The 22,128-nt window shown below is 43.4% G+C and overlaps 2 protein-coding genes across 8 annotated transcripts; one reads left to right on the forward strand and one right to left on the reverse strand.

The window, feature by feature from the left end:
• Positions 1-1,595: 1,595 nt before the first annotated feature.
• LOC105928056 (heterogeneous nuclear ribonucleoprotein H1) lies at positions 1,596-11,674 on the forward strand. 6 transcript variants are annotated; one of them, XM_021318520.2, is made up of 11 exons: positions 1,596-1,731; positions 2,603-2,699; positions 3,706-3,861; positions 3,945-4,088; positions 5,963-6,101; positions 6,801-6,979; positions 7,182-7,294; positions 7,380-7,515; positions 7,605-7,703; positions 9,733-9,825; positions 10,945-11,674. In XM_021318520.2, the coding sequence occupies exons 2-11, from the start codon at positions 2,618-2,620 to the stop codon at positions 10,950-10,952; spliced, it is 1,149 nt and encodes a 382-aa protein (XP_021174195.1). In that variant the 5' UTR covers positions 1,596-1,731; positions 2,603-2,617; the 3' UTR covers positions 10,953-11,674. The 6 variants fall into 6 exon arrangements, with proteins under 6 accessions (XP_021174195.1, XP_012720632.1, XP_021174087.1 ...); XM_012865178.3 differs by having other exon boundaries at positions 10,949-11,674; XM_021318412.2 differs by having other exon boundaries at positions 9,733-9,816; positions 10,949-11,674.
• rufy1 (RUN and FYVE domain containing 1) lies at positions 11,195-18,636 on the reverse strand. 2 transcript variants are annotated; one of them, XM_036126968.1, is made up of 17 exons: positions 18,263-18,636; positions 17,881-18,060; positions 17,679-17,796; positions 16,092-16,193; positions 15,848-15,971; positions 15,708-15,769; positions 15,489-15,624; positions 15,298-15,399; positions 15,100-15,216; positions 14,823-14,990; positions 14,644-14,741; positions 14,448-14,567; positions 14,145-14,274; positions 12,924-13,018; positions 12,805-12,835; positions 12,632-12,709; positions 11,195-12,550 (listed from the first exon to the last, which is right to left on the reverse strand). In XM_036126968.1, the coding sequence occupies exons 1-17, from the start codon at positions 18,591-18,593 to the stop codon at positions 12,407-12,409; spliced, it is 2,136 nt and encodes a 711-aa protein (XP_035982861.1). In that variant the 5' UTR covers positions 18,594-18,636; the 3' UTR covers positions 11,195-12,406. The 2 variants fall into 2 exon arrangements, with proteins under 2 accessions (XP_035982861.1, XP_012720428.2); XM_012864974.3 differs by having other exon boundaries at positions 12,787-12,835; positions 18,263-18,635.
• Positions 18,637-22,128: the final 3,492 nt, after the last annotated feature.

Raw genomic sequence — 22,128 nt, forward strand, 5'->3', positions numbered from 1 at the left:
TATTGGTCCGCAATTCTGCTTGTCAAACATGAGCCCGCAACGTCATGTTAGGTTTACCGATATCACGAGGCTGTAGAACGAACATGACATGGTAGGCCAACTTAACTAGTTACCAGCGTTATTAGTTTAACTAAACTCACAGGGGAAATTTACATACATGGAAGAACAATCTATGATTATACTAGCTGCTTCTGTGAATTTCAACGACTTGCTAAGTGTGAATTCACTTCACATAAAGGAAATGATGTGTTACTTCAGCATATTATAATTAATATATATATATATATATATATATATATATTATATTTTTAATTATCGATTTTTAAAATGATTTTCCGGATTCCTGACAGTTTTGTGCAGATTTTGCTGCAGGCACGTGCAATATTTATACAGACACAAAAACACAAACTTTTTAGGTACAATGTGTACAAGAGCATTTATCAAATTCTCCTAAAATGAATGATTGTGTATGTTTTTGTTTGTTTATTTATTATTGTGTAGCATTTTCTTTATTTCCTTGCTCCCCTGAAATCTTTTCAAATAAACCAAAAGATGTACAGGCTTGAAATAAAACTTTCTAAAGGTACCTTCTTTCAATTCAGATGCCTTTCCCTTTCACAAAAATGTAGCAATTACATAAATATTGTCAGTGATCAAATACTTTCTGTAGAAATAGAGCTAAACTGTTAAAACGTAAATAAAATTGGGAAAGGATGTGATCATATTAAATGCTGACCAGCTGAAAAAATTGTAAATGATATTCATGCATATTTAAGAAATGACTATAAAGCGAAGAAAAAAGAAGGAAACCATCCTGGGGAAAAAAACAAGTTCTTTAAATATATAATTTCTATATAATAAAGTTAACTCCTACTGACAAAGATACACAAATGACAGTGTTAAAGTCAAGTCTCTTGCTATGAAAACATCTTAAATAGGATTAAGCAATATAACAAGAGTTTGACTGATTTTAATTGTTTCCCTCTTTGTAGATCACCCGCAGCATCTCCATGGGCAAGTCTAGCCCGATAGGTTCTTGGATTTAAAATGCTTATTGTCCCTCCTTACTGCTTCAAAATTCAACATTTGTGAATTGTAAACCATCAGGTTTAGATTTACCTAAATCATTGTTACCTCTTAATCACGAAAACCTAAACATACGTGTTATTATTATTTATATTATTATTATTTGTATAAAACAGTCACAAGAATGTTTGTGGCATTTTATTGTCGCGTTTTGAACTGACTTAAATATGGACTGTAAAGTGCGTGTTAAATACGCCCTAAACTAAAAGTGAAAAAAAAAAAAAAGAAAAAGCAGCCGGGAGTAACGATCACTGTAAACAATTTTTGGGCCAGGAGATGCTGTGAAGAGCCAGGCCAGACTGGGCCTTGGGCAGCAACGTCATCCTGTCGGGGATTGCCAGGCGCAGAGAGAAACCCACGCTTTGTGTAAGTTCAAGATGTTTCTGAAGATTCGGCAAAATGTTCGACTCTCGCGTCCTTATCTGAGTTAAATATCATTTATAAAACTACATTTGGTAGAAATGCGTTTAAAGCCTGGACGCCGGGCAGCTTGTTTAGACCCAAACTCTTCCTGTTACGTCCTGAGGGGGCGTACCGAAAGGGGGACAGCTCGAGAGTTCTGGCAACACAGCGCGAGGTTTCAGCCGCATCACGTAGATAGATCCCGCCATTGAACTCCGGCGTGCTGCATCTACGGCTGAGCAGGTAAATGTTTCCCTTCGCGTGGCGCTGTTCTTTATGGTTTCACCGCCAGACATCGGTTATTTCCCTTTCCGCGCTAACAGACTAAAGTTCGTAAAACAAAGTCGGGGATTATAGCGCAGCGTTATTTCAAAACGTTAGCCGCCGAAGCTAAGAACATGGCGCTGGTTGAAAGGGCCGCTATTGTTCTTGTATCCGGGTGCGGCGCGAGCGTGCTGCAGGCCACACGCGCTATCCAAAACAAAGCAAAGTGCGGATCACTTTCTTTATAACATTTGGAGCTAACAAAATATCAAAGTATCGACCTTGAAGCGTCAGCCGTAAAGTAAACGTCGATTGAACGTTAGTAGTTAGCTACGAATTTTGTCGCCACATAACTGCTCCTAGTTCGCGCCGTAAATCACGCTTGAGACCTGTTAAAAAATAATAATGCCGCGTGCGTTTCGATATTTTTTGGTTTGTTTGTTTGTTTGTTGCTTGCCGTGGGGAAGTTTTGAGCCACACAGAACGCTCTTTTACGATTTGATTCATAGCGTCGGATGGTACAAAGCCACCTCCGGAGGGCGCTGTCCCCGACCCGTAGCGTGCTCCTGTTCTCTAGAACTTTAGATTTCACGTTCATGTCGAGCTTTGAATGATATTTTAAAGATATGCGGCTGTCTAAGATGGATATTACGTTGGAAATAAGAGTTTAGACATCGCTAATGAAAGCTGCCTTTTGTCTGATCGTACCAACGGAAACACTTAGCGGTTGAAAATCGATACATAAATTGGTGGATGTTCGTCTTAAACTGCTCCATTTTCCTTTTAACAGACACGCTGATTAAGAATGTTAAACTCGGTGTTTTTTTTGTTTGTTTTTCTCCCCCATCAGGGATTGTGACCAGTCATGGCCGACGAGGGATACGTTGTGCGAATCAGGGGTCTGCCTTGGTCCTGTTCAGTGGATGAGGTTCAGAGATTTTTCTCAGGTATGGATGGCGGAGGGAGGAAAATGAAATTTTACTTGACTGCAGTAAATCTAACCCAATCATAGAAATTACTTTCTATTCTTACCAAAACGGCTGCTACTATATATTTTTTTTACAGATGGGTGCTCTATATTTAGATGTTTTCATCACGCAGGAATTTTGTTTTTCAGTGTAATCTCTTCTCTGAAATTACAAACAGCATTCAGCCCATATGTTTTATGTTCCCTAACCAGTTAAAACACAACAAATGCTCTCCTTTCTTTGTTAAAAAAAAAGGATTTCTGAATTTCAATTGGTCTGTGTGGGATTTTTAACTGTCTCTGGTATTTACAGAACTAAAACTAAAAGAGATCACTCCCAAAGCAGTAGCTACGCCTTAGTGAGTTTCTGATCTCTGTGCCATGCTGCCTCTATTGGTCCGCAGTAGGAGTGGCAGGACAGACCGCCAGACACTGTTTACAGCACCGTTTTATGGTGTATTATTGCAGATATGTGTTTTTATTGACATAGGAAAAATCTATTTGATCATCATCCATACCACCCCCAGAATAAAAAAACTGATAAACATTGGTATAGTAAATCATACTTCAATGATTTTAATAATTTTTTTTTAAGTATTCCACTCTGAAACACTAAAAGAATCACTACCAAGTTTATTCCTGGGCTGCAGTGGTAATTGGATGGTAGCGATAGCATTTACCTATGGCTGTAGGACAAATAAAGATGTTGTTTTTCTTTAATTACTGCCAAAAGCATCTCCAAAAACATGCATGTTGTGTTTTATCACACGGTGAGGGGAAACCTCCAGGAAAAGGGTTGAGTTTGACCTGTTGTGCAGATGGCAATAAATGAGTTTGGTAAAGAGTCCGGTCAACTGGAGGCTCTTAGACCTGATCGTAGGCTGATTGGGGAGGGGGGGGGGGTTGCATTACATGTAATTAATGTTCTTGTCAAGAATCCTGTTTGCAGCACAGACATCATTTCTCCATAAAACCTGTCTTTTAAGCCTGCAAAATTCTGAACAATGGGGGAGGAATACACTTCACCTACACGAGAGAGGGGCGCCCCAGTGGAGAAGCCTTCGTGGAGCTGGAGACGGAGGAAGACCTGAAGGTGGCGGTGAAGAAGGATAGAGAAACCATGGGTCACAGATACGTAGAGGGTGCGTAAAACACCGGACAACTCCCCCCTTTTTTTCTCCCCTGCTGTGATGTTGTCTTAACAAACTGCTTACTTTCAATACAGTGTTTAAATCCAACAATGTTGAGATGGATTGGGTCATGAAGCACACTGGGCCAAATTGCCCAGAGACCACAGGAGACGGGCTTGTGCGCCTCCGGGGCCTTCCCTTTGGCTGCAGCAAGGAGGAGATTGTGCAGTTTTTCTCAGGTAAAACCGTCTGTTGGTTGTTAGTTGTAAATGCTTGTAGGCTCAGTGATTAACATTATCGCTCTATCTTCCTTTCTCTACTTTCTTTTGTTGCTCTTGATTCCTGCTGCTTCTGTGCAAGCAGCGATCTTTAGGATGATTAGTGTTTGCAGTCCCAAGTGAGAACATATAACAAGGCAATTATTTGGTTTCTGATTAATAATCAGCGAGGAAATGACACCAGAGAAGGAAGGCAGCTGAAACTGTGAACCTAAGTTTTTGATCTGGTGTCTGATCACTTGCTAGGAGTCGGAGTGTGTTTGTAAATACCCTTTTTTTTCTTCTTTTCATTTTCACATCATTTTCTGCATAGAGCAATCACACATAAATCCCCCCCCCCCCAAGTCGGGTCTGATTGTATTTCACCAGAGATGCACCGATCAAAGATTATTTACCGACCTTTACTGATTCTTTTTCCCCCCCAATGCCGATCCCATTTTTTTGTCTTGAGAGCCACAATAAAACGGCTTTTAAAGTATTTCTGCTGTGAGCAGTCATTGCTACATCGCACTGCGTGAGAAAGGAGTCGCTGTGATGGGGTTTTACTGATTTCAAAGAGAAAATGACCCACTCCCTGCGTAGGCCTTTTACTGTGAGCTTTAAAAAAAAACAACCTACCAGGTGGTTCCTAAACTGGGGTTTATAGTTCAGACCTCATTGCAATAATATCAGACTTTCTCTGCAGTAATCTGTCCCAGTTGCGTTCCCTCCTTCAGCTCTTTGACAGAACACAGGGAATGCAGAAGAAAGCTGTCGGCCACTTTTTGCACCCAGTGAAAGCGAGTACAAAATGGCAAAAGAGAAAGATGAGCAGGACTCCCCAGTCTGTATTTCTGTCCAAAAGAAGTTTCCTTTTTTTAACGGCTTCTTGTATATTTGCTCCTACCGCCTTCGTCCCCAAACCCCCATGATATCCCGACAGTAGCTTATTTTAAAGTTTCCGTCTCTCGTGGAGCTGTGGTGTTGGAAGAGCGTATTGGTCGGTGTGATCAGCAGCCAGCTGAAAATCAACCGAGTCTGACACCTGGACAAGTTCTCCATGTGGGGGTGTCAAAACGTTTAGCACAAAATATTGTGGTTCTGTTGTGATAATGATAAAGGTCAAAGTAAAAGAATATAACTGTAGCTGGGACTGCATGCCGTGGTAATTACAGCCCCACAAACACTGCTGTTAAAAAAAAAAAAGCATAAATGCTACATAAAGAAGTGATCACTTAACTGCACCCAGTAACTGCATTTAATTATCATTTATTTATTGATGCTCTGAAGTAACCAGCGATTACTGACCGCAACTAATTTGCCGTCGCCCAGAAAAATCCGAGTTCTGTTCATAACGTAAGAAGTTTGTCGCGACGAACGGTGCGATTAAATGGCCGCCCGTACCTCGGTGCATCTCTACCTCTCACTGCCACGGCCTCCTCTCATCCTTAGCTTCATCTCTTTTCACGTTTTGCCCCGCCTTCGTCTCCTAACTCCATGTTTCCTATTTGCATTCCAAGGCTACTGTACAGCATCTGACAGGAAGACAGTAATTTTGACTCATGTCACTCACTGAGCTCCTCTTCTCTCTTCATCAACACTCCCAACACTATCCTGGTTGTCCCACACAAATTCCCCCCCCCCCCCTCCTCTCCATATGCTGCCTCTATCCTGTCATTTCTACTTTCTCCCCTCCCCAGAGCATAATAAATGTGACTCCTTTTTAAATGGCCAGTTAACAACTGAACTGGTATTTGTGTCATGTGCAATTTTCTCTCTCTCTTTAGAGAAAGTTCTGTTATTGGGCATGTGATTTAATATGTCCCCTGCTGGGGTTATCTGTCCTTGGGTTGAAGGGTTGGAAATCGTGCCAAATGGGATAACATTGCCGGTGGACATCCAGGGGAGGAGTACGGGGGAGGCCTTCGTGCAGTTTGCTTCACAGGATATAGCTGAAAAGGCTCTAAAGAAACACAAGGAAAGAATAGGGCACAGGTGGGGATGGTTGGTTGGCTGGCTGGATAAGTTGCTTTTCTTATGGTGTGCACATTCAACATCTGAACCAAATGCTAAACTGACACTACATCTAGAATATGAATAATAATTAGAGCACACACACACACTCACTCACCACGCACACACACAGAAAAACAAATGAATAAATAACCATTTTTCAGTGGGAAGATAAACGCTAGGGCCCCATTTAAAAATGAGCTGAGACATTGATTGGAAAATGCAAAAAAAGACAAAAAAAGAAAAGATTAAAACCCGTTTTTGAGTCCAGGTTGATTAAATGGTCAGGAGTCTCCCTGGTGGTAAAATCAGAGGGCCGACGTACACACGGATCTAGAGCCCACTGCCATAGGCAATGCTGGAGTAGAGCTGGAGTCGTCTCTGAATCTCCAAAAGCCAGGAAACCCTGGCTGTCAACGTTAAAAACAAATTGCCTCAGATAACCATAAGAAAAGTTAAAAGTTACCAAGGCCCTTGTTAATTTGGAAAATTTCTTCTTTCTTAAACTCAGTAATTAAATGATCCTATTTGTTTTCTTTTTTTTTTAAATTAACAAATGTTAGGTACTCATAGGCATTACTACCAGTGGATACATCATAACAGCATCTGCATAGCCCAGTATTAGCAATGCAGGTCCATCCTGTTCGCCGTGCCTTAAGCCTTTTGTCTCTATACTCTCAGGTACATTGAGATATTCAAGAGCAGCCGTGCTGAGGTGCGGACCCACTACGAGCCCCAGAGGAAGTCTTTGGGGATGCAGAGGCCGGGCCCCTACGACCGGCCCTCGGGCGGACGCGGCTACAGCATGATGGGCCGAGGAGGATCCTATGAAAGAATACGCCGAGGAGGCTACGGAGGAGGTGGGGCGGGCGTCACACCGGCTGCCAAATCAGATTCTGCCCTGTTATTTTAAAAAAACAACAATAATAATGCCAAAACAGAGAAGCTTTGACGATGTGCTGTTGTTTTTTTTTTTACCATGCCAGCGCCTCACGGTTTAGCTAACAGGATTAGGGCGTAACGGCCGCGTCAGACAGCGTGTTAATCTGGCTGTGTTTGCAGGTGTATCTGATGGGCGGTACAGCGACAGCGGCTCTTCCTTCCAAAGCACAACGGGCCACTGTGTCCACATGAGGGGGCTGCCGTACAGGGCCACGGAGACGGATATCTACAACGTAAGCTGCAGGCGGCTTTCCTTCCGCGGGTCCCAGCTTGTCGTGGATCTCCTGGACTCAAGCTCCCTTTGCTCCCTTTTTGTAGTTCTTCTCTCCGCTGAATCCCGTGCGGGTCCACATCGAGATCGGCCCGGACGGCAGGGTAACCGGGGAGGCAGATGTGGAGTTCGCGACGCACGAAGATGCCGTTGCAGCCATGTCCAAAGACAAAGCCAACATGCGTGAGTTTAATGTCCACTTTGAAGCGCTGCGTTTCGCGGGCCGCCCTTTGTCCAGCTGCGCAGTCTGACTGCTGTGTTTGTCCCTACAGAGCACCGCTACGTGGAGCTGTTCTTGAACTCTACAGCAGGGGGCAGCAATGGAGCCTATGGCAGTCAGATGATGGGTGGCATGAGTAGGTATCCAGAGAGTAAGGAAAACCAGTTTCTGTAAAACCAGATTATCATTAGTTTGAAATTGAGCACATTTCTAATAAATTAATCCATTTGAAAGTTGCAGTCTATCACATTTCTAGAATTTACTTATTCATTAACAAATATATATTAAGTCTCTTAATGAAAAAGACGCATGCCAAGAAGGAATATTTTCATGGCTTCCTTTTTCAACTTAAGTTGTTATATTGATTTTGTGTAGTAGTATTATAGGCAGTTAAAATTAGGACCTGGCTGTATGATTATAAAAGTTTTAGAAACAGAATAGATTAGATTTGGAACCCATCCCTGACAAAGAAGCATAGATGTCCCTAAAACCATCGCAGACCCTCAGACACGTTTAACTGTAGCAGTTTCAGGTAGATAAAAAATAATCGAACATCGTTTAAAAGTGCAGTATTTCTTGCCAGTCATATCAAAGTGAAACTCGTATATAGAGTCACTACACGGTGATTTATTTCAAGCTTTTGTTTCTTGTAATTTTAATGATTCTGGCTTGCATATAATTAAAGCCTAAAATTTTGTGTCTCAGAAAACTACGGTGGAAAAAGTAAATTATGATAAACTCATGGTGTCTCACCCTAATGAGCTAATGGACTCCAAGCGCCTGCGAAGGTTCCCTGAGCCTCTGAACGGTCTCTCGCTCTGGGTCAGTGGGCGACACGATCCTGGGAAGACTGCTGACTGGACAGGTGTCCAGAAGACAACCTACACCCTTCACAAAGACGGGACGCCACAAAAGATGAAGCTGGTTCATTCAGACTAATGTATCCAAGTGTGTTAACAGAAAATTGAGTGGAAGGAAGAAGTGTGGGATGAAAAAGTGCACCAGCAACACAGGGAACCGCAGACTTGAGAGGGTTGCCAAGCAAAATCCATTCAAGACTTTGAGGGAGGTGAAAAGGAGTGGACTGATGTCTGTTTCTTAAGAGCTGCTACCCACAGACGCGTACTAGACACGGACTGCAGGGGTCTTGCCTGGACTAAGGAGAAAAGGGACTAGATTGTTGCGCACTGGTCCCAACGTCCTGTTTTCAGATGAAGGTAAATTCTGCATTTCGTTTGGAGATCAAGGTCCCAGAGTCTGAAGGAAGAGCGGAGAGAGAGACTGAATCCACGTTGCTTTAGGTCCAGAGTGAAGTCTCCTCAGTCAGTGATGGTTTGGGCCGCCATGTCTGCTGATGTTGGTCCGCTGTGTTTACTGAGGTCCGAGGTTAACACAGGAAACTCTGGAGCACTTCATGGTTCCCTCTGCAGACACACTGTGTGGAGATGCTGACCACAGGCTGATGGCCTCTCCGCCACGCCGCATTCATGCAGTAATTCATGCAAGAAGCCCAAACAAGTGCAATAGATAAACTTTTTAGAAGGCTGACATTTAACACTTAACCCCATTTCCTGTCAGCTTACTGTCAAGTAAAAACCACTAGTACCAAAAACAAAGACATGCCTTTACTGAGCTTTATTTCTTTACATCTCTTACTGCTGTGTGTGGTGGCTAAATGAATCGGGGTCCACATGCAGACTTGTCACCGTTTATTGCTCTGAGCAAAGGTACGGCCAGGTTTAGCCCGTCTGTCTGACTGGTGAAGATCAACATTAATCTTTTCTTTCCCAGTTTTAAGAAATGGGCTGTTCCCCATCTTTATCTGGGGAAAAGAAGTCTTGGATTACATGTTTAAGAAAATGTTGCAGTTGGATTTATTTCATAAGGGTTATAGGGAATACCAAAAAAAAGACGGCGTTCCTATTATATAAAATAATTCAAGTTAAAGGTTAAATCTTAAGTCAGTGACATAAAATGACTGAAGCGACTTATTTTAAAGCCTTTTTATTCTTCCGATAAGTTTGGAGGGTGCTGCAACCGGATACAAGTAGGATGTTTTTCTCGTGCTGTAGAAAAATGTTGCATTGAGTGGTTGGAAGCAGAGTTTATACCACAGCATTTTCATAGTAGACATAAGTGTTGCTGGGATGTGGTCTCAGTGTCTGGTCTGTCCTCCACAGGTAACCAGTCGTCTTACAGCGGGGGCCAGCTCAGCTCGGGCTACTCTGGAGGGTACAACAGCCAAGGAAGCATGGGCGGCTACAGTGAGTACAGTGAGTGTCGGCTCTGTTTTAACCTTCCTTACGTTTTTCCTTAAGCGCTTCGTTCATGCAGTTTTAAACATTATCTTCTTTAGCAACCTTATCAACCTCCTGGCAACTTACACATTGCAGATGCTGCGTGTCATTTGAAATGTTTCCAAATGGCAGTCCTGGTTCGGTCCGGCACTTGCTCTGTGTTGCTCTGTGGTCCCACCGTTGTAATCATAGAATAAAAATGACTAGATCACCGTAACCGTATTGCTGTATATTAATAAAATAAGAAATGTCTGGATCAGTGTGAATCATCTGATAGCCGATTCAGCTAATTGGTCGATATTGGAGCATCTCTGTTCTTGAGGCCGACGCCAATACCGATTATTTTGACAATCTAGCTGATAACCGATATGTGCTGCCGAGTTTTCAGGGGAGGCTGATTCTTGAAGCTGATCTTAGCTTTTTCTTCCATTTACATGATAAAAATGACACAAAGATAAATATTAACATGTCTCAAAACTTGTTAATACAGCTTTAGCTACAGTTTAAAAGGTGCACCAAAAATACCAACATCATTAGGCCCATCGTAATAAAGGCCATTACAGGAAATAAAAATGGCAAATATCGGCCGACCTCTTGCTTTGATATGGCGTCACAGCATCTGATCCCTCTTGGATGTGAAAGAACCCACGGGAGATATATCTATAAAGTCATATTTAAAAAATTAGAATATATATTTCTAAGAGGCTTGTTAAACACTTCATTAACTCCATTTCTGCATAAAATAAGTTATTTTTCCCAATCGGCCTGCTGTAATGTTCTAATTTTAAAGGCTGTTTTAATTAGCTGAGGGTGGAAATAAATAACTGAAATAAAGGCTTTAAAATACCAGGTTGTGAGAATCTATATAGTTATATTTCCCTTAGTGAGTTGAGTCACTGAAATAAACATTATTGTAATTTATGACTACTTAGAAAACCCGTACAGCCATCTTATCCAGCCTCTGGTCTTTAATAGCTTTTTTTTATTAGAGGGAAACGTTTGAATATTGGCCATTTTAACGGCTGCAACATGTTCAGCTAACCGTAGCGTTGTTGGTTGAACTCTTGGGTCTTATGGTGTTTATTCTTCCTCTTGTTAGGTAACCAGGGCGGAATGGGAAGCAGTTACTACGGCGGCGGCAGCAGAGGATCAATGAACGGACTCGGCGGCGGCTGGGGAATGTAGTTCTTGTTTTGTTTTTTTGTTTCCTTTCCTCACTCTCAACCCTTAATTTCATGTTTTTAATTCAGCATTTTGCTGCAAGGACTGGAAATGTCTCACTTTGTTAAACATAGGCTGATCAGGTGAGGTTGTTTTTGAAAATACTTAGGGCTGGGTTTTGTATTTTTTTTTGTTTTGTTTTGTTTTTTTTTAAAGTGGGTGATTTACAGAGAGAAGTGAAATCATTTGTTGTCACAAGAATTGTAACTTACGTGTCGTCTTCCCCATTCCGCTCATTACAAAACCCACATGTTCGTTTGTCCCCAAGTGTGACGTTTTGTTCTCTGATCACCTGCCTGGTTCTGAAGGTTCTGGACTTTTACACGATTCAAAGAGTGCATGAGCAGAAAAACTGTCTGGTATTTTTGGATGTTCGAGCTCATTTCGCTTCTTAATAGTTTTTCTGTTAAAATCTGACTTCATGGCTTGCAGGCGTTTTTGTTTCCTGATGTTCTGACTGTTCATTGGACTTATTCTGGATGAGGGCTACGTGAACGGCAAATGAATCTAAGATCTGCGACCATGGAGGTTTTTACAGCTTTGAATGCTATTTGTATTTTCTGTGCACAAAGTGAATAAACTAGTCTGGAATACCTTAATGAAATAAGCATGGGGGGAAAAATTTGCTTTATTGTCTTATCAAATAGATTTATAAAATTCAGTCATTCTTAGATTATATAAATGTTTTTTTTGTAGAAGTTAGACAATTTCATACATTCTTAAATGGTGTGATTTATTGTTTACACAAACTTGCGTCCAGCAACAAGGCCGCTGAAGTTAAAAAAGCAACAAACTACCAGGAAGAAAGCTTAACAGTCATCGGTTTTACATAATATACATCCAGTTTTATCTGTTAGGAAAGACAAGTAGCTGGAGGTGCACCAATCAGGCTTTGGTCGGCTCAGATTAGTCTTTTTAATCACTAACACAAAAGGATACTGTGGGTTCTTGCAGATTCATTTAGATCCCCATTTATGCATCAAGGATATTCATATTAGTTAAGTTGGAAAAACTCGTATTCTATTTGCAAATCGAAATAAAACCGGCAGACTTAGCTTGATTGGTGCAGCTCCAGAACTAATTTTAAGTCTGATCCAACAGCTAGCCCCGATATTTATACTTTCAGCCTATGAGCATGTAGTCTTAGTCCCCTCCCCCATCAGTGTTAAAGTCAGCCGTTGTTTAGTACAGACAAGTGAGTGCGCCTGAATTTCAGGTCGACAAAGGAACGCCAAACCCGCTTGTAATCGGCCCGCTGAGCTCCTATGGTTAGTGGCTGGGGTTCTGCGGTGTCGGGGAGTCTCTGTGGCAGCGTGGAGCGCTCCTGGTGTTTCTGTCAGGAACCTGTGGAGGAACTTCTCTGCAGCAAGAGGGCGTGGCAGCTGTCGCACACCCTCACGGGCCGGGGGTAGGACGGCAGGGCGAGCTCGTTGCTCGAACAGCCGCTGCAGTAGATGTCGCCGCAGTTTCGGCAGTGGTGCTGCAAACAGAGAGCGTGAGTGGACATTTGTGCTGCGCTTCGAAGTGGGAAAGAAAAATAATTGCACGAGGAAAAGCCAACCTTTCTACGCGCGATGGAGAACTCCTTCTGGCATTGCTTGCAGTTGGTGGCCTCGTCGTCCTTCATCCAGGCGTGGCCCTGTGGAGGTGGAGTCAAAGCTTAGAACGGCTCCTCCTGTCGTCCCCAGCAGCGTTCTTTGCTCTTTAATACTCTACCTTCAGGGCCTTGTTTACCTCCTTAAAATCCTCCATCTTCAGCTTAGACCTTCGACACAGATGGGAGGGACAGAATGAGAAAGGTTTTGCGGAGCTGAACCGTCCGGATTCATGTGCATTGAGCTGCGAGTACTAACTGGCTGAGGTGTAAGCCCATCTCCTGCAGCGTCTGCTCCTGCAGTTCACACTTCTGCTGCAGCTGCTTTTTCTCTTTCCTCAGATCCTGCAGCTCCTGCAACCGGGGACAAAAGAAGGCAAACCGTATGGGACGAGGAGGTTTTTAGGGGTTCAAAGCCCATCCTCGCAGTTCACATTGAATTGAGGAACTTTGCTCCTTTAGTTCCTGTGATTTAAGGCTAAAAGCAGTGGCAAATGCTCCATGTTTTTCAGGTCATCAATACGTCAGCGTTTCCAAATGCTCTAACTCTTCTCTCGCCGCTACACGAGCAGCACGTCAACTTTTCATCCCTAAACAGGTTTTCGGTGCAACGTCCGGAGAATAGATGCAGAACGGTGCCTTACCAGAACAGTGGACCGCACTTCAGGGCTGAATCTGATTTCTGGAGGAAGCTCAACTCCCGGTGTACTTTTCTTTTTTTCAGCAAAGCATGCAATTGTGTTGGCAAAGATCATTTTGCAGCCGATATCCAAATTACCCAAATACTTTGAGGCTAAGCGAGTTATGTGGTCAGACGGGTATTTCGAGGAATGAATGACAAAGGGGACCGCTGGGTTACAGTCCAACTCGTTCTCCTTTAGCCCAGGTAAGCTGCTTCCCACATTATCTGGGAGCCTCGACAGAAGAAAGACAAAGATGGCCGTGCTGCAGATGGAGCAGGAGCTGTGAGCACGAGGGCCTTCGTCCTCGCCGTGGCTGACCTGGGTTCGGTTCTGGCCTGAGGTCTTCCTCTCTCACTCAAGCGTCCTTCCCTGTCAGCCTACTTTGGGATAAAAGACCCACAAATGCGATAAAACCCCAGGAAAAAAAAAAAAATCTATAAAATGAAAATTACTGGTGGCTACACAGTTCTCTCAAGCCTGTTGGTGAACACCTTTTTTCCTTCCACTTAACTTCCATTTCTACGCTTATGTACAAAACTCTGAACAGCCAGCGATCCCCACGCAGACAACAGTATGGCTCATAGTTGTATAAACTGTAATAAAGCCACAATAACATTTCTAGATTTTTTTTTTGGTTTTAGTCAAAAATCTAATTTTCTGAGGGACTATATTGGGGTTTTCATTAGATGTAGGCCGCAGTCAGAATACATCTGCCCTTTTTAATGAATTTGGGCCATATTTGTGTTTTAGCTGGAATATACTGAGGTAATATTGCTGCACCAGCGACGTGAACTGACCGTGTGGAGGCCCTGGAGCTGCTGCAGCTGGGTGCGCAGTTCGCTGCTGTTGTCTTGCTCCCGCTGGAGAGCTTTCTGCATGCTCTGTCTCTGCTCCCTCTCTGCACGCAGCTCGTTCTCTAAGCCCGCTCTGTGGAGGCAAGAGTTGCAGTTTCACATCAATCATTTCCTCAGAGAAGCACATGTTCAGATCAGCATTAGCTTTAATCTTCCTTTAATCTGCTGTCCAGTTGTGCAGTTTGCAAAAAAAAAAAAAACACACAAAGCCCAGTTTGCCCTGTTTTTTATGAAGCGACTGCTTACCTCAACGTGTCCAGGTCCGTCAGCTGCTTCTGAAAAGCCTCCACTTTCCCTTCCAGCTCCACCCTCATGTCGCTATCTGATTGGTCAGTCTGTTTACGCTCCTGCTCCGATTTCTGCAGTCTAAAATATCAAGAGTAATGAACTGAGCCGGGAGGAGGGGGTTTGACACAGAACATCAGCAAGCGTGGACGCATACCGCTGCTCCAGGTCCACCATGGCTCTCTCCATCTCATTTATCCTCTGCTCCAGCTGCACCGCCTCCGCCTGCTTCTTCTCTGCTTGCCGCCCCGAGTCCTAGGGGACCACCATGGCAGCGTGAACGTGCGTGCCGTGTGGGTGTGGGGGTGAGAGCGCGGCGTGCTTGTCCGTGTCTACCTGTGCCTTGTGGAACATCTGCAGGTTAAGCGTCTTGACCTGGTCCAGCTGGAGGCGCAGGGCTGCCAGAGTGTCCTGCTTCTCGTTGATGTCCTTCTCCAGCAGCCTCATGGCCACCTCCATCTCCTTCTTCAGGCCCACCTGGAGCTCCAGTTCGCGCTCCAGCTCCTGCCATTCACACGTTTAAAACGCCACAGATCGGAGTCGAATACAGTTTAAGAAAAAAAAAAAATCCCCGTTCCCGACAGTTTCTCCCAGCAGCTCATCAGGAACAAACCTGGCGGATGCGCTTTTCTTCTTTGTACTGTTTCCACACCACGTTGTACATCTCATCCAAACCTTGCCGGGTCTGTCTGTATGTCTCCAGCTCCGCCTGACTATCCTGAAGGGCTGCCTGGGAACAAAAAATGAAAACATGCATTATTTCTGTTTTTTTTTCTTCTTTTGAATCCTTTTGCTTAAAATCCTTTCAAACCTCTTCCTTTTTCTGGCTGGTCAGCAGGATGCAGTCGTTCTCCTGTCTGAGCCGCTCCTGTTCCTCCTGCAGAGAGTTGATTCTGTCTGTTGCAGCTGTCAGCTAAGAAGAGGGAGAGAAAAAAAAAAACAACATTTAGAACGAGAGATCTGACGGTGACGTGAAAAGGCGACGGCGTGCGCGCTGCCGACCTCCTCCACTAGCTTGCTGTTGGTCTTGTCCAGAGAGTCCATCTTGGCCTGCAGGTCGGTGACGGTGCCGCTCAGGTGCCGATTCAGTTCTTCGATGTAGTGCTTCTGGTCTAGTATGGCTGTCATCTTTGCATCGCTGAGAGAGGGGGAAAGGGATCAACTTCTGAGCACATTTTAGCAAATGTTTAAGTCCGTTTAGGTGCGTTAAGATCCACGTACTCTTTAGGCGCCTCGCTGTTGGCCGGATCTTTCAGGTAGAGGGAGAAGTCAATGACTGCCACCTTAACATGAAGGAGACTAAATCAACTTGCCGTCCAGATGGAAATGAGTCCAGAGCGCTTTTTTTCTGGAGTACTGACCTGAGAATCTAGATCCTCCCCTTTAATACACAGATTAGCATCAATGACGTTGAGGCCAACAAGCAGCCCCCCCATCACTGCTCCTTCCTCCTCCAGCATTAAAGCTCCAGAGTCATAAAACTCACTAAGGGATTGAAATTCACACACGGAGGAACAACATTACATTATTATTAGAAATATACTTGTAAACACGGGTCTAATTTTCATGCTGCCGGGTAAATTTTTGTCGCTGGACTTTACGAACCTCAGGAGGTCCTTGCGGTCCAGCAGGGCTTTCAGGTAGTCGGCTACTTTCTTCTGCATGAGCGCCAAATGCAGCCAGGCCCGCGCCCTTCCTAAACCCGTCCTGGGGAGGAGCAGCAGAATTAGTGGACACGATCACACTAAGATCATCACGACACTGGAATAAAAATTTGACATTGATAGGCGATACCATTTTGTATGCCACGGGCATTTAAAAAAATTACAAATAGGTAAAAGCCATAAAAATATTTTATTAACATGAAGAACTCACCTTTTTCAATCTCAACATGTTGAGGAACATGTTTTCTCAACAGAATCACAAATGCTAGTTAAATAAGTGTGCAAATAAATAACCCAGATATAACACAGGCCTAATAGCATGCTAGCCACAGCTAATCACACAACATTAATGTGGGCTAGGGCTGGACGATATTTCAATAACAATATATACCGATAATAGAAAAAAAATGGGTCAGTAAAAAGTTTAATAGAGTAAGTTTTCCTTCCTTTTGCATTCTAGCCATGTAGGTTAATACTACAGTCACTACATCCTCTCCAACCAGTCACAAACACAGAACAAGGGAACATCTGTCACCAAGCTCCGCCCACTTTAAAGAGTTCAGAGAGCACGCATTCTTTTTTTCTCTTCTTTAAAAACTTGCAGTTTGATGAAAAGTTGGTTGAATAAAGGGCTGAGTTTAAATTTATTGTTTGGGTTCTGTATCTAAAAATAAGTTGCTACGCAACAGTATAAAATGACCAGGGCTGCACTTTAAATATGTTTTGAATTTGTTGATAATTATCGACGTCAATCAGTATGGTTTCTATTTTATCGAAATGCTTTTTTTTAATATATCATCCAGCCCTAAATGCAGGCAGCTTATTACCAGTAATATCTTTAATATCCTAAATTAAATTATGAGCAGGAACTTTTAATTTATTAACCTGTCCGAATTCATCACGAAGGCCAGGGTGTCGGCCCTGAGCTGTCTGGCCAAGTTTGTTGTCACCACTTTAAAGCACTGTTTGCTCACAGGCTTGTCAGGTTTTCCCTTCTTCGCTTTGCTGGTATTGTTGGTATGCTAAAATGTTCAGTATCAATGCTGAATTAGAATTGTATCTGGATAAATCTTTTGGAGTATCGATATTTTTGACAACCCTAGATCATACAGGCGAAAATGCTTTTTGACTTGCTCGGTAGTTTGTGTGCAGCAACTAGGGTTCCTGCACACTTTTATGTCAGAATTTAGGAAGGAAGGATGAATGGACTGATAGAAGGAAATAGTGACACATGGACAGATTGACGGACTGATGGTTGGATGGAAGAGGAGAGGATTTAATAAAAAAGAGATGGACCAATAAAGAAAAGGGTTAGATTGATGGAAAGGAAAATGATGGATAGACATGTGGATGGACCAATAGTGGAACAGATGGACCAGCAGACTGACCAGAGCACAAATGATTGGACGTTTTGTCAATGGGACCTCCTTCCAGAATCCATTTTAATTTTCTATATCCGGACCTAAAACCGAGTAAACCCCATATCTTCCCAGGAGGTGCAGAAGAACCCCCCCTTGAGACGACATACCTGATGCCGGGCAGGTCTCTGGCGCTGGTGCCAATGTTGGCAGACTCCGGACACAGCTTCTCAACAAGCTCCAGAGGGCCCCATATGGATCTGCTCGGCCCAATAAAGGACTTCTTGGCTGTAAAGAACACCACATGGAAAAGTGACTGTAGACCCGTCCGTGCAGGAAAACCAAGCCAGGCCTCCTTCTAGGGCAGCTCACCTTTAAGGCCGTGCTTGAGGCAGTGTTCAAGGACCAGGAAGAACTGCTGGAGAGGAGGGTACTCGGAGTCCAGAGTCCTGCCCAGGCTGAGGGAGGACTGGATCAGCACCTTGATGCTGAGCTTCAGCATGCTGAGCAGGTTGGATCTCTCTATAGCCATGGGGTCTTTGAGGGGCACAGCTGTAGAGAGAAAGAGTGAAGCAGGCGTGACTTTCACCGTCACCTCATCTTCAAACTCCGTTTCATGCCCACAAGGTCATGTGTCGCGATAGCTGACCGGAGCTAAAGAGGAAGTACAACTGCGTCGGGCGTGTTTTCAACTTGGGACGAAACTACTCTCGAGTTTGGGGTGGAATAAAACGGGGCACGGTTCGCAGCCTACCGGGGAGCTTTTCCGACGAGCCGCCTGGCTCGTTTCCGCCCTCCTTCTCGTTCGGAGACCCCGCCGCGGAGTCCTGGGAGGCTTTCCTGGGAGCAGTCGCGTAGCTCATCCCGCTGCTGATCGTCTCCGTGGCCTTCCGAGCCAGGGACAAGAGCGGAGCCGACCAGCTGCCCTCTGCCGCGGCCGGGTGCGACGTCTCGGGCGGGTCCCGACCCTGGCTGGGGTCGGGTTCATCGTCGGTCGCCGGACCCGAAACTTCTGGCTCCTCTGGCTCTGGGTTTTCTACGCGGTCCTCAACAGCTGTGTTTACCTCCAATGTTTGGTCGGCCATGTTTGTTCTCCCCGCCCTCCTTCGTTTTTCCACGTGAACCCACGTGACCGGAGCAGCTCAATCACGCGCGCTGTAAGAAGTGAACTCTTCTTCGATTCATGGGCGAGGATCGAATAATTCACGATGATTGATTACCGCCACCTACTGGACATATAAAACATTTCTGTTACATGAAAATTGCAAGCCTATATTTTATCTAACACACTTTTGGGGGTCTTGAGATGATTTGTGTCTACTCTGCAGAAAATATTTTATATTTCCCTATTGGTGAAGCCGGTGCCAAAGTAAAACTTTACAAGCCTCTCAACATTCCAAAAAGAAAATGCTACCTTAGCATTCTCTTATTTGTAAAACTTCTCATAACAATACTACTATATTATCGTAATAATATAGTAGTACACACACACACACACACACACACACACACACGCACGCACACACAGACAACAACAAAAACCAAAATGGGGCCGGCAGTATAGAACGCACTGTAAATTTGGGGGTCGCAGGTTGAAAAGTATGGGAACACCTATACTTACACAAGAGTAGGGGGCAACCTTTTTAAGATAAAAAAAACAACAGCATATAGACAGAGAAACCGGGTCATTATGTAGAAATAGCAATACCCGTAAATCTTATGAAAGTAACAAATTTCAAAATAATTTAGATTTATTTGTTATTCTGTATGTACAGAGTGCATACAAAATGAAATTTCGTTGCATACAGCTTGTAAATTACAGTATAAAGTGCAGCAGTGAATAAAAAGTAGACAAATGAAATGTAAACAATGCAGGAGAAAGAAACAGTGTGCAATCCGAGTGTACAGAAGAATATTTAAACCAATTGTATGTGCAGAAATGATGGCGCAAAAAGGCATTTGTGCAAAAATGCATTTAGAAACTAAAAGTTTGGCAGCATTTGTAATGCTAGATAGACATGCAGTGATGCAAATGTGGTACAGAGTCCAGTTATACCTTCAGCAGTTAAACAGTCTGATGGCAACAGGGAAAAAGCCTTTGCAGAACCTGGTGGACCAGGTTGCTGCGGAACCTCTTTCCAGAAGGCAGCAGGGAGAACAGTCCATGGTGGGGGTGTGAGGGGTCTCTTATGATGTTGCGGGCTCCGGACACACAGCGCTGGGACGAAATGTCCTTAATGGAGGGAAGAGGAGCCCCGATGATCCCTTCTGCTGTCCTCACCACTCTCCTCGCGTTTTTCCAGTTGGAGGCACTGCAGCCTCCACTCCACACAGAGAGGCAGCTGGTCAGAATGCTCTCTATGGTGCTTCTGTAGAAGGTCGTGAGGATGTAAAGACACAGATTGCCATAAACCGCTGACTGTAAAACTAGCCAAACAGATAACACGACTAGTGGGGAGCTCTTACTAAGTTGGAAGAGTAAATGTGTATTGGCGTATGAATCAAAACCAAATCAGTCTGTGTATATACTGCCAATTTATAACATGTCAATCTCAAAGCACTTTGCAGAGTGCGTGTTTGTGCAGCACACTTTGGGTAACTAGAAAGTATGCCTAGGAAAGTGCTTCTGCCCATTTATAATGAAGCAGCTCAGCCAGTTGTGCTTTGCTATCGAGGCTGTCGAGAGCAGTCTGAAAAAAATGAAGTCAAATATTCTGCTCAATAAAACTTAAAACTCAATACTTTTCACAGTATATTTTGCTGGAATTTAGACCCATTCTTCCTGACAGAACTGATGTAACTGAGCTCTGCCCTCAAAAGGTTCTATTGGACTGTGATCGATGCTGCGTGTTGGCCACCCCAAGACATTGACTTTGTCGCCTTTAAGCACCTTTGTAACTAACTTGCTTATTAGGGTCATATTAGGTTCTACAGTGTGTGAAAAAAAAATTACAGGGCATGTTAATCTATGTTAACTCACTGACTCCTCCAGGCGAACATTGTTTGACAAAGCTTGTCTCCAAAAAACGTTTCATCCCACTGCTACTTTTCTTTCAGGAGTTTTGGAGGGGTCAGCGAAACAGCGCCCTCTAGAGTCAGATTCTGATAGGTCGTGGAAAATTGTGTAACACCTGTCCCTTAAAATGTTATCCCTGACCTGTGCCGCCGACAGAGAAGTCAGCAATAAGATGAGCAGAGGCCAGACTGCTGGTCTAAGGGTCAGGGGCAGTATGTCGCTGATGAGAGGGCTTATGAAGCACCGAGCCAATCGAGCAAAGATGAACCTAAGATCTGCTGGAGCCTTTTTCAAGTAAGCTGATATCTCCATTCTAATGTAGGGTTTATTTTTTTTAGATGAAGACTACTGTTTTAAGAGCAATAATTTATATTTAATTTTTTTAAACACTTCTCTGTATGTGCAAAACCTGTTGATGTATTTCAATTATCCAAAGTACTAAAAGTAGGACTTGGTGGAATGAACATTTCTCTCATTCGTGGCTCATGTTTTTCTGCATCTTTTTGCTTTCTCTTTCAGCCTACAGTGGTGTGCACAGACATTTTGAAGGGCAGGTGCTCAAGTGAACAAAAGGTACGTTGTGTAGCACATGAACTTTCTGAGTCCAATTTAAAACTTGCATTACCCTTATTTATTTTCTCTGTTTATACACTGCGCACAATGTGTTTGTCTCGGCTAACTCATTCTGTACTTTTATCACAAAATATCCTCTGCACCATATAACCTTATATTGTAATAAAGCAAGCAACCCTGAGACATTTACCAGGTAGGTCAAACTAAATTAGTTATCTTCATTAACCTGAGTAACCTGTGACTTATCCTTGTTACGGGTCCCAGGATCCGGCCAGGAAACCATAACAGCAATATTAAAATTTTATGTAGGGATAAATCCTTTCTTTATTTTTTTTATGGCTCTTTTATTTAATATATCTATTTTTTTAGTACATGTTAATGCCGCAAGCCTTGAAGTTAATAAAAGTGGCTTCATGACACTTTGAATGTGGCTCATGTGGATTTGATTTAGAACTGGCTTTGTTCTCTTGTTCTTGTCATTTCTGTACAATAAAACTATTGATCTGTACATTGATCCATATATAAAGGCTACCCATGTTTCTGTCCCACATTTGTATGATATCATTTATGACCTATTTTATTTTTTCCCCACTCAAAACACTGGAATAGAGGGAACTCAAAGGTTTGTCAGAGCCGGTTTGGCGCAGTTCTCAGCTTTGCCAAGAGGCGGCGCACCCAGACTGCTTCTACTCGTGGTCTTTGCACGATAATTGCAAACATTACAGATTTCAAGGATTGCTTGGGGACAATTTTACAAACAGTAATATGTACATTGTGTGTTATTTAAAAAGTAACTCTGTTCACTTAGTGAAAAATTAAACACTGTTTTTACGCCTTTATTTCTCATTAATAATGAGGATTTTCCACTTACAGCTAATGAAAACACAATATTTATTATTAGCATACTACATCAGACCAATGAGGGGAAACATGTTTTTAATACAGAAGTGTGGGCTAAATGAAACGTATGTTTAATACCTTCTTAAATCTTATTTTATTTCTAGGGGATGAGCCTCATCGGAGCGTACGTT

This window comes from Fundulus heteroclitus, chromosome 23, assembly GCF_011125445.2.
Source record: "Fundulus heteroclitus isolate FHET01 chromosome 23, MU-UCD_Fhet_4.1, whole genome shotgun sequence".
Lineage (NCBI taxonomy): Eukaryota > Metazoa > Chordata > Actinopteri > Cyprinodontiformes > Fundulidae > Fundulus > Fundulus heteroclitus.

What these genes read in the sequence shown, in the direction of transcription:
- LOC105928056 (XM_012865178.3), top strand. Translation starts at nt 2,618, where the DNA reads ATGGCCGACGAGGGATACGTTGTGCGAATCAGGGGTCTGCCTTGGTCC. An exon ending in GATTGTGCAGTTTTTCTCAG is followed by an intron (nt 4,089 to 5,962) that starts GTAAAACCGTCT and finishes CTTGGGTTGAAG; the next exon opens with GGTTGGAAATCGTGCCAAAT. An exon ending in CCGAGGAGGCTACGGAGGAG is followed by an intron (nt 6,980 to 7,181) that starts GTGGGGCGGGCG and finishes CTGTGTTTGCAG; the next exon opens with GTGTATCTGATGGGCGGTAC.
- rufy1 (XM_012864974.3), bottom strand. Translation starts at nt 18,593, where the DNA reads ATGGCCGACCAAACATTGGAGGTAAACACAGCTGTTGAGGACCGCGTA. An exon ending in AAGAAAAGCGCATCCGCCAG is followed by an intron (nt 14,991 to 15,099) that starts GTTTGTTCCTGA and finishes TGTGAATGGCAG; the next exon opens with GAGCTGGAGCGCGAACTGGA. An exon ending in ACGGACCTGGACACGTTGAG is followed by an intron (nt 14,275 to 14,447) that starts GTAAGCAGTCGC and finishes TTGCCTCCACAG; the next exon opens with AGCGGGCTTAGAGAACGAGC.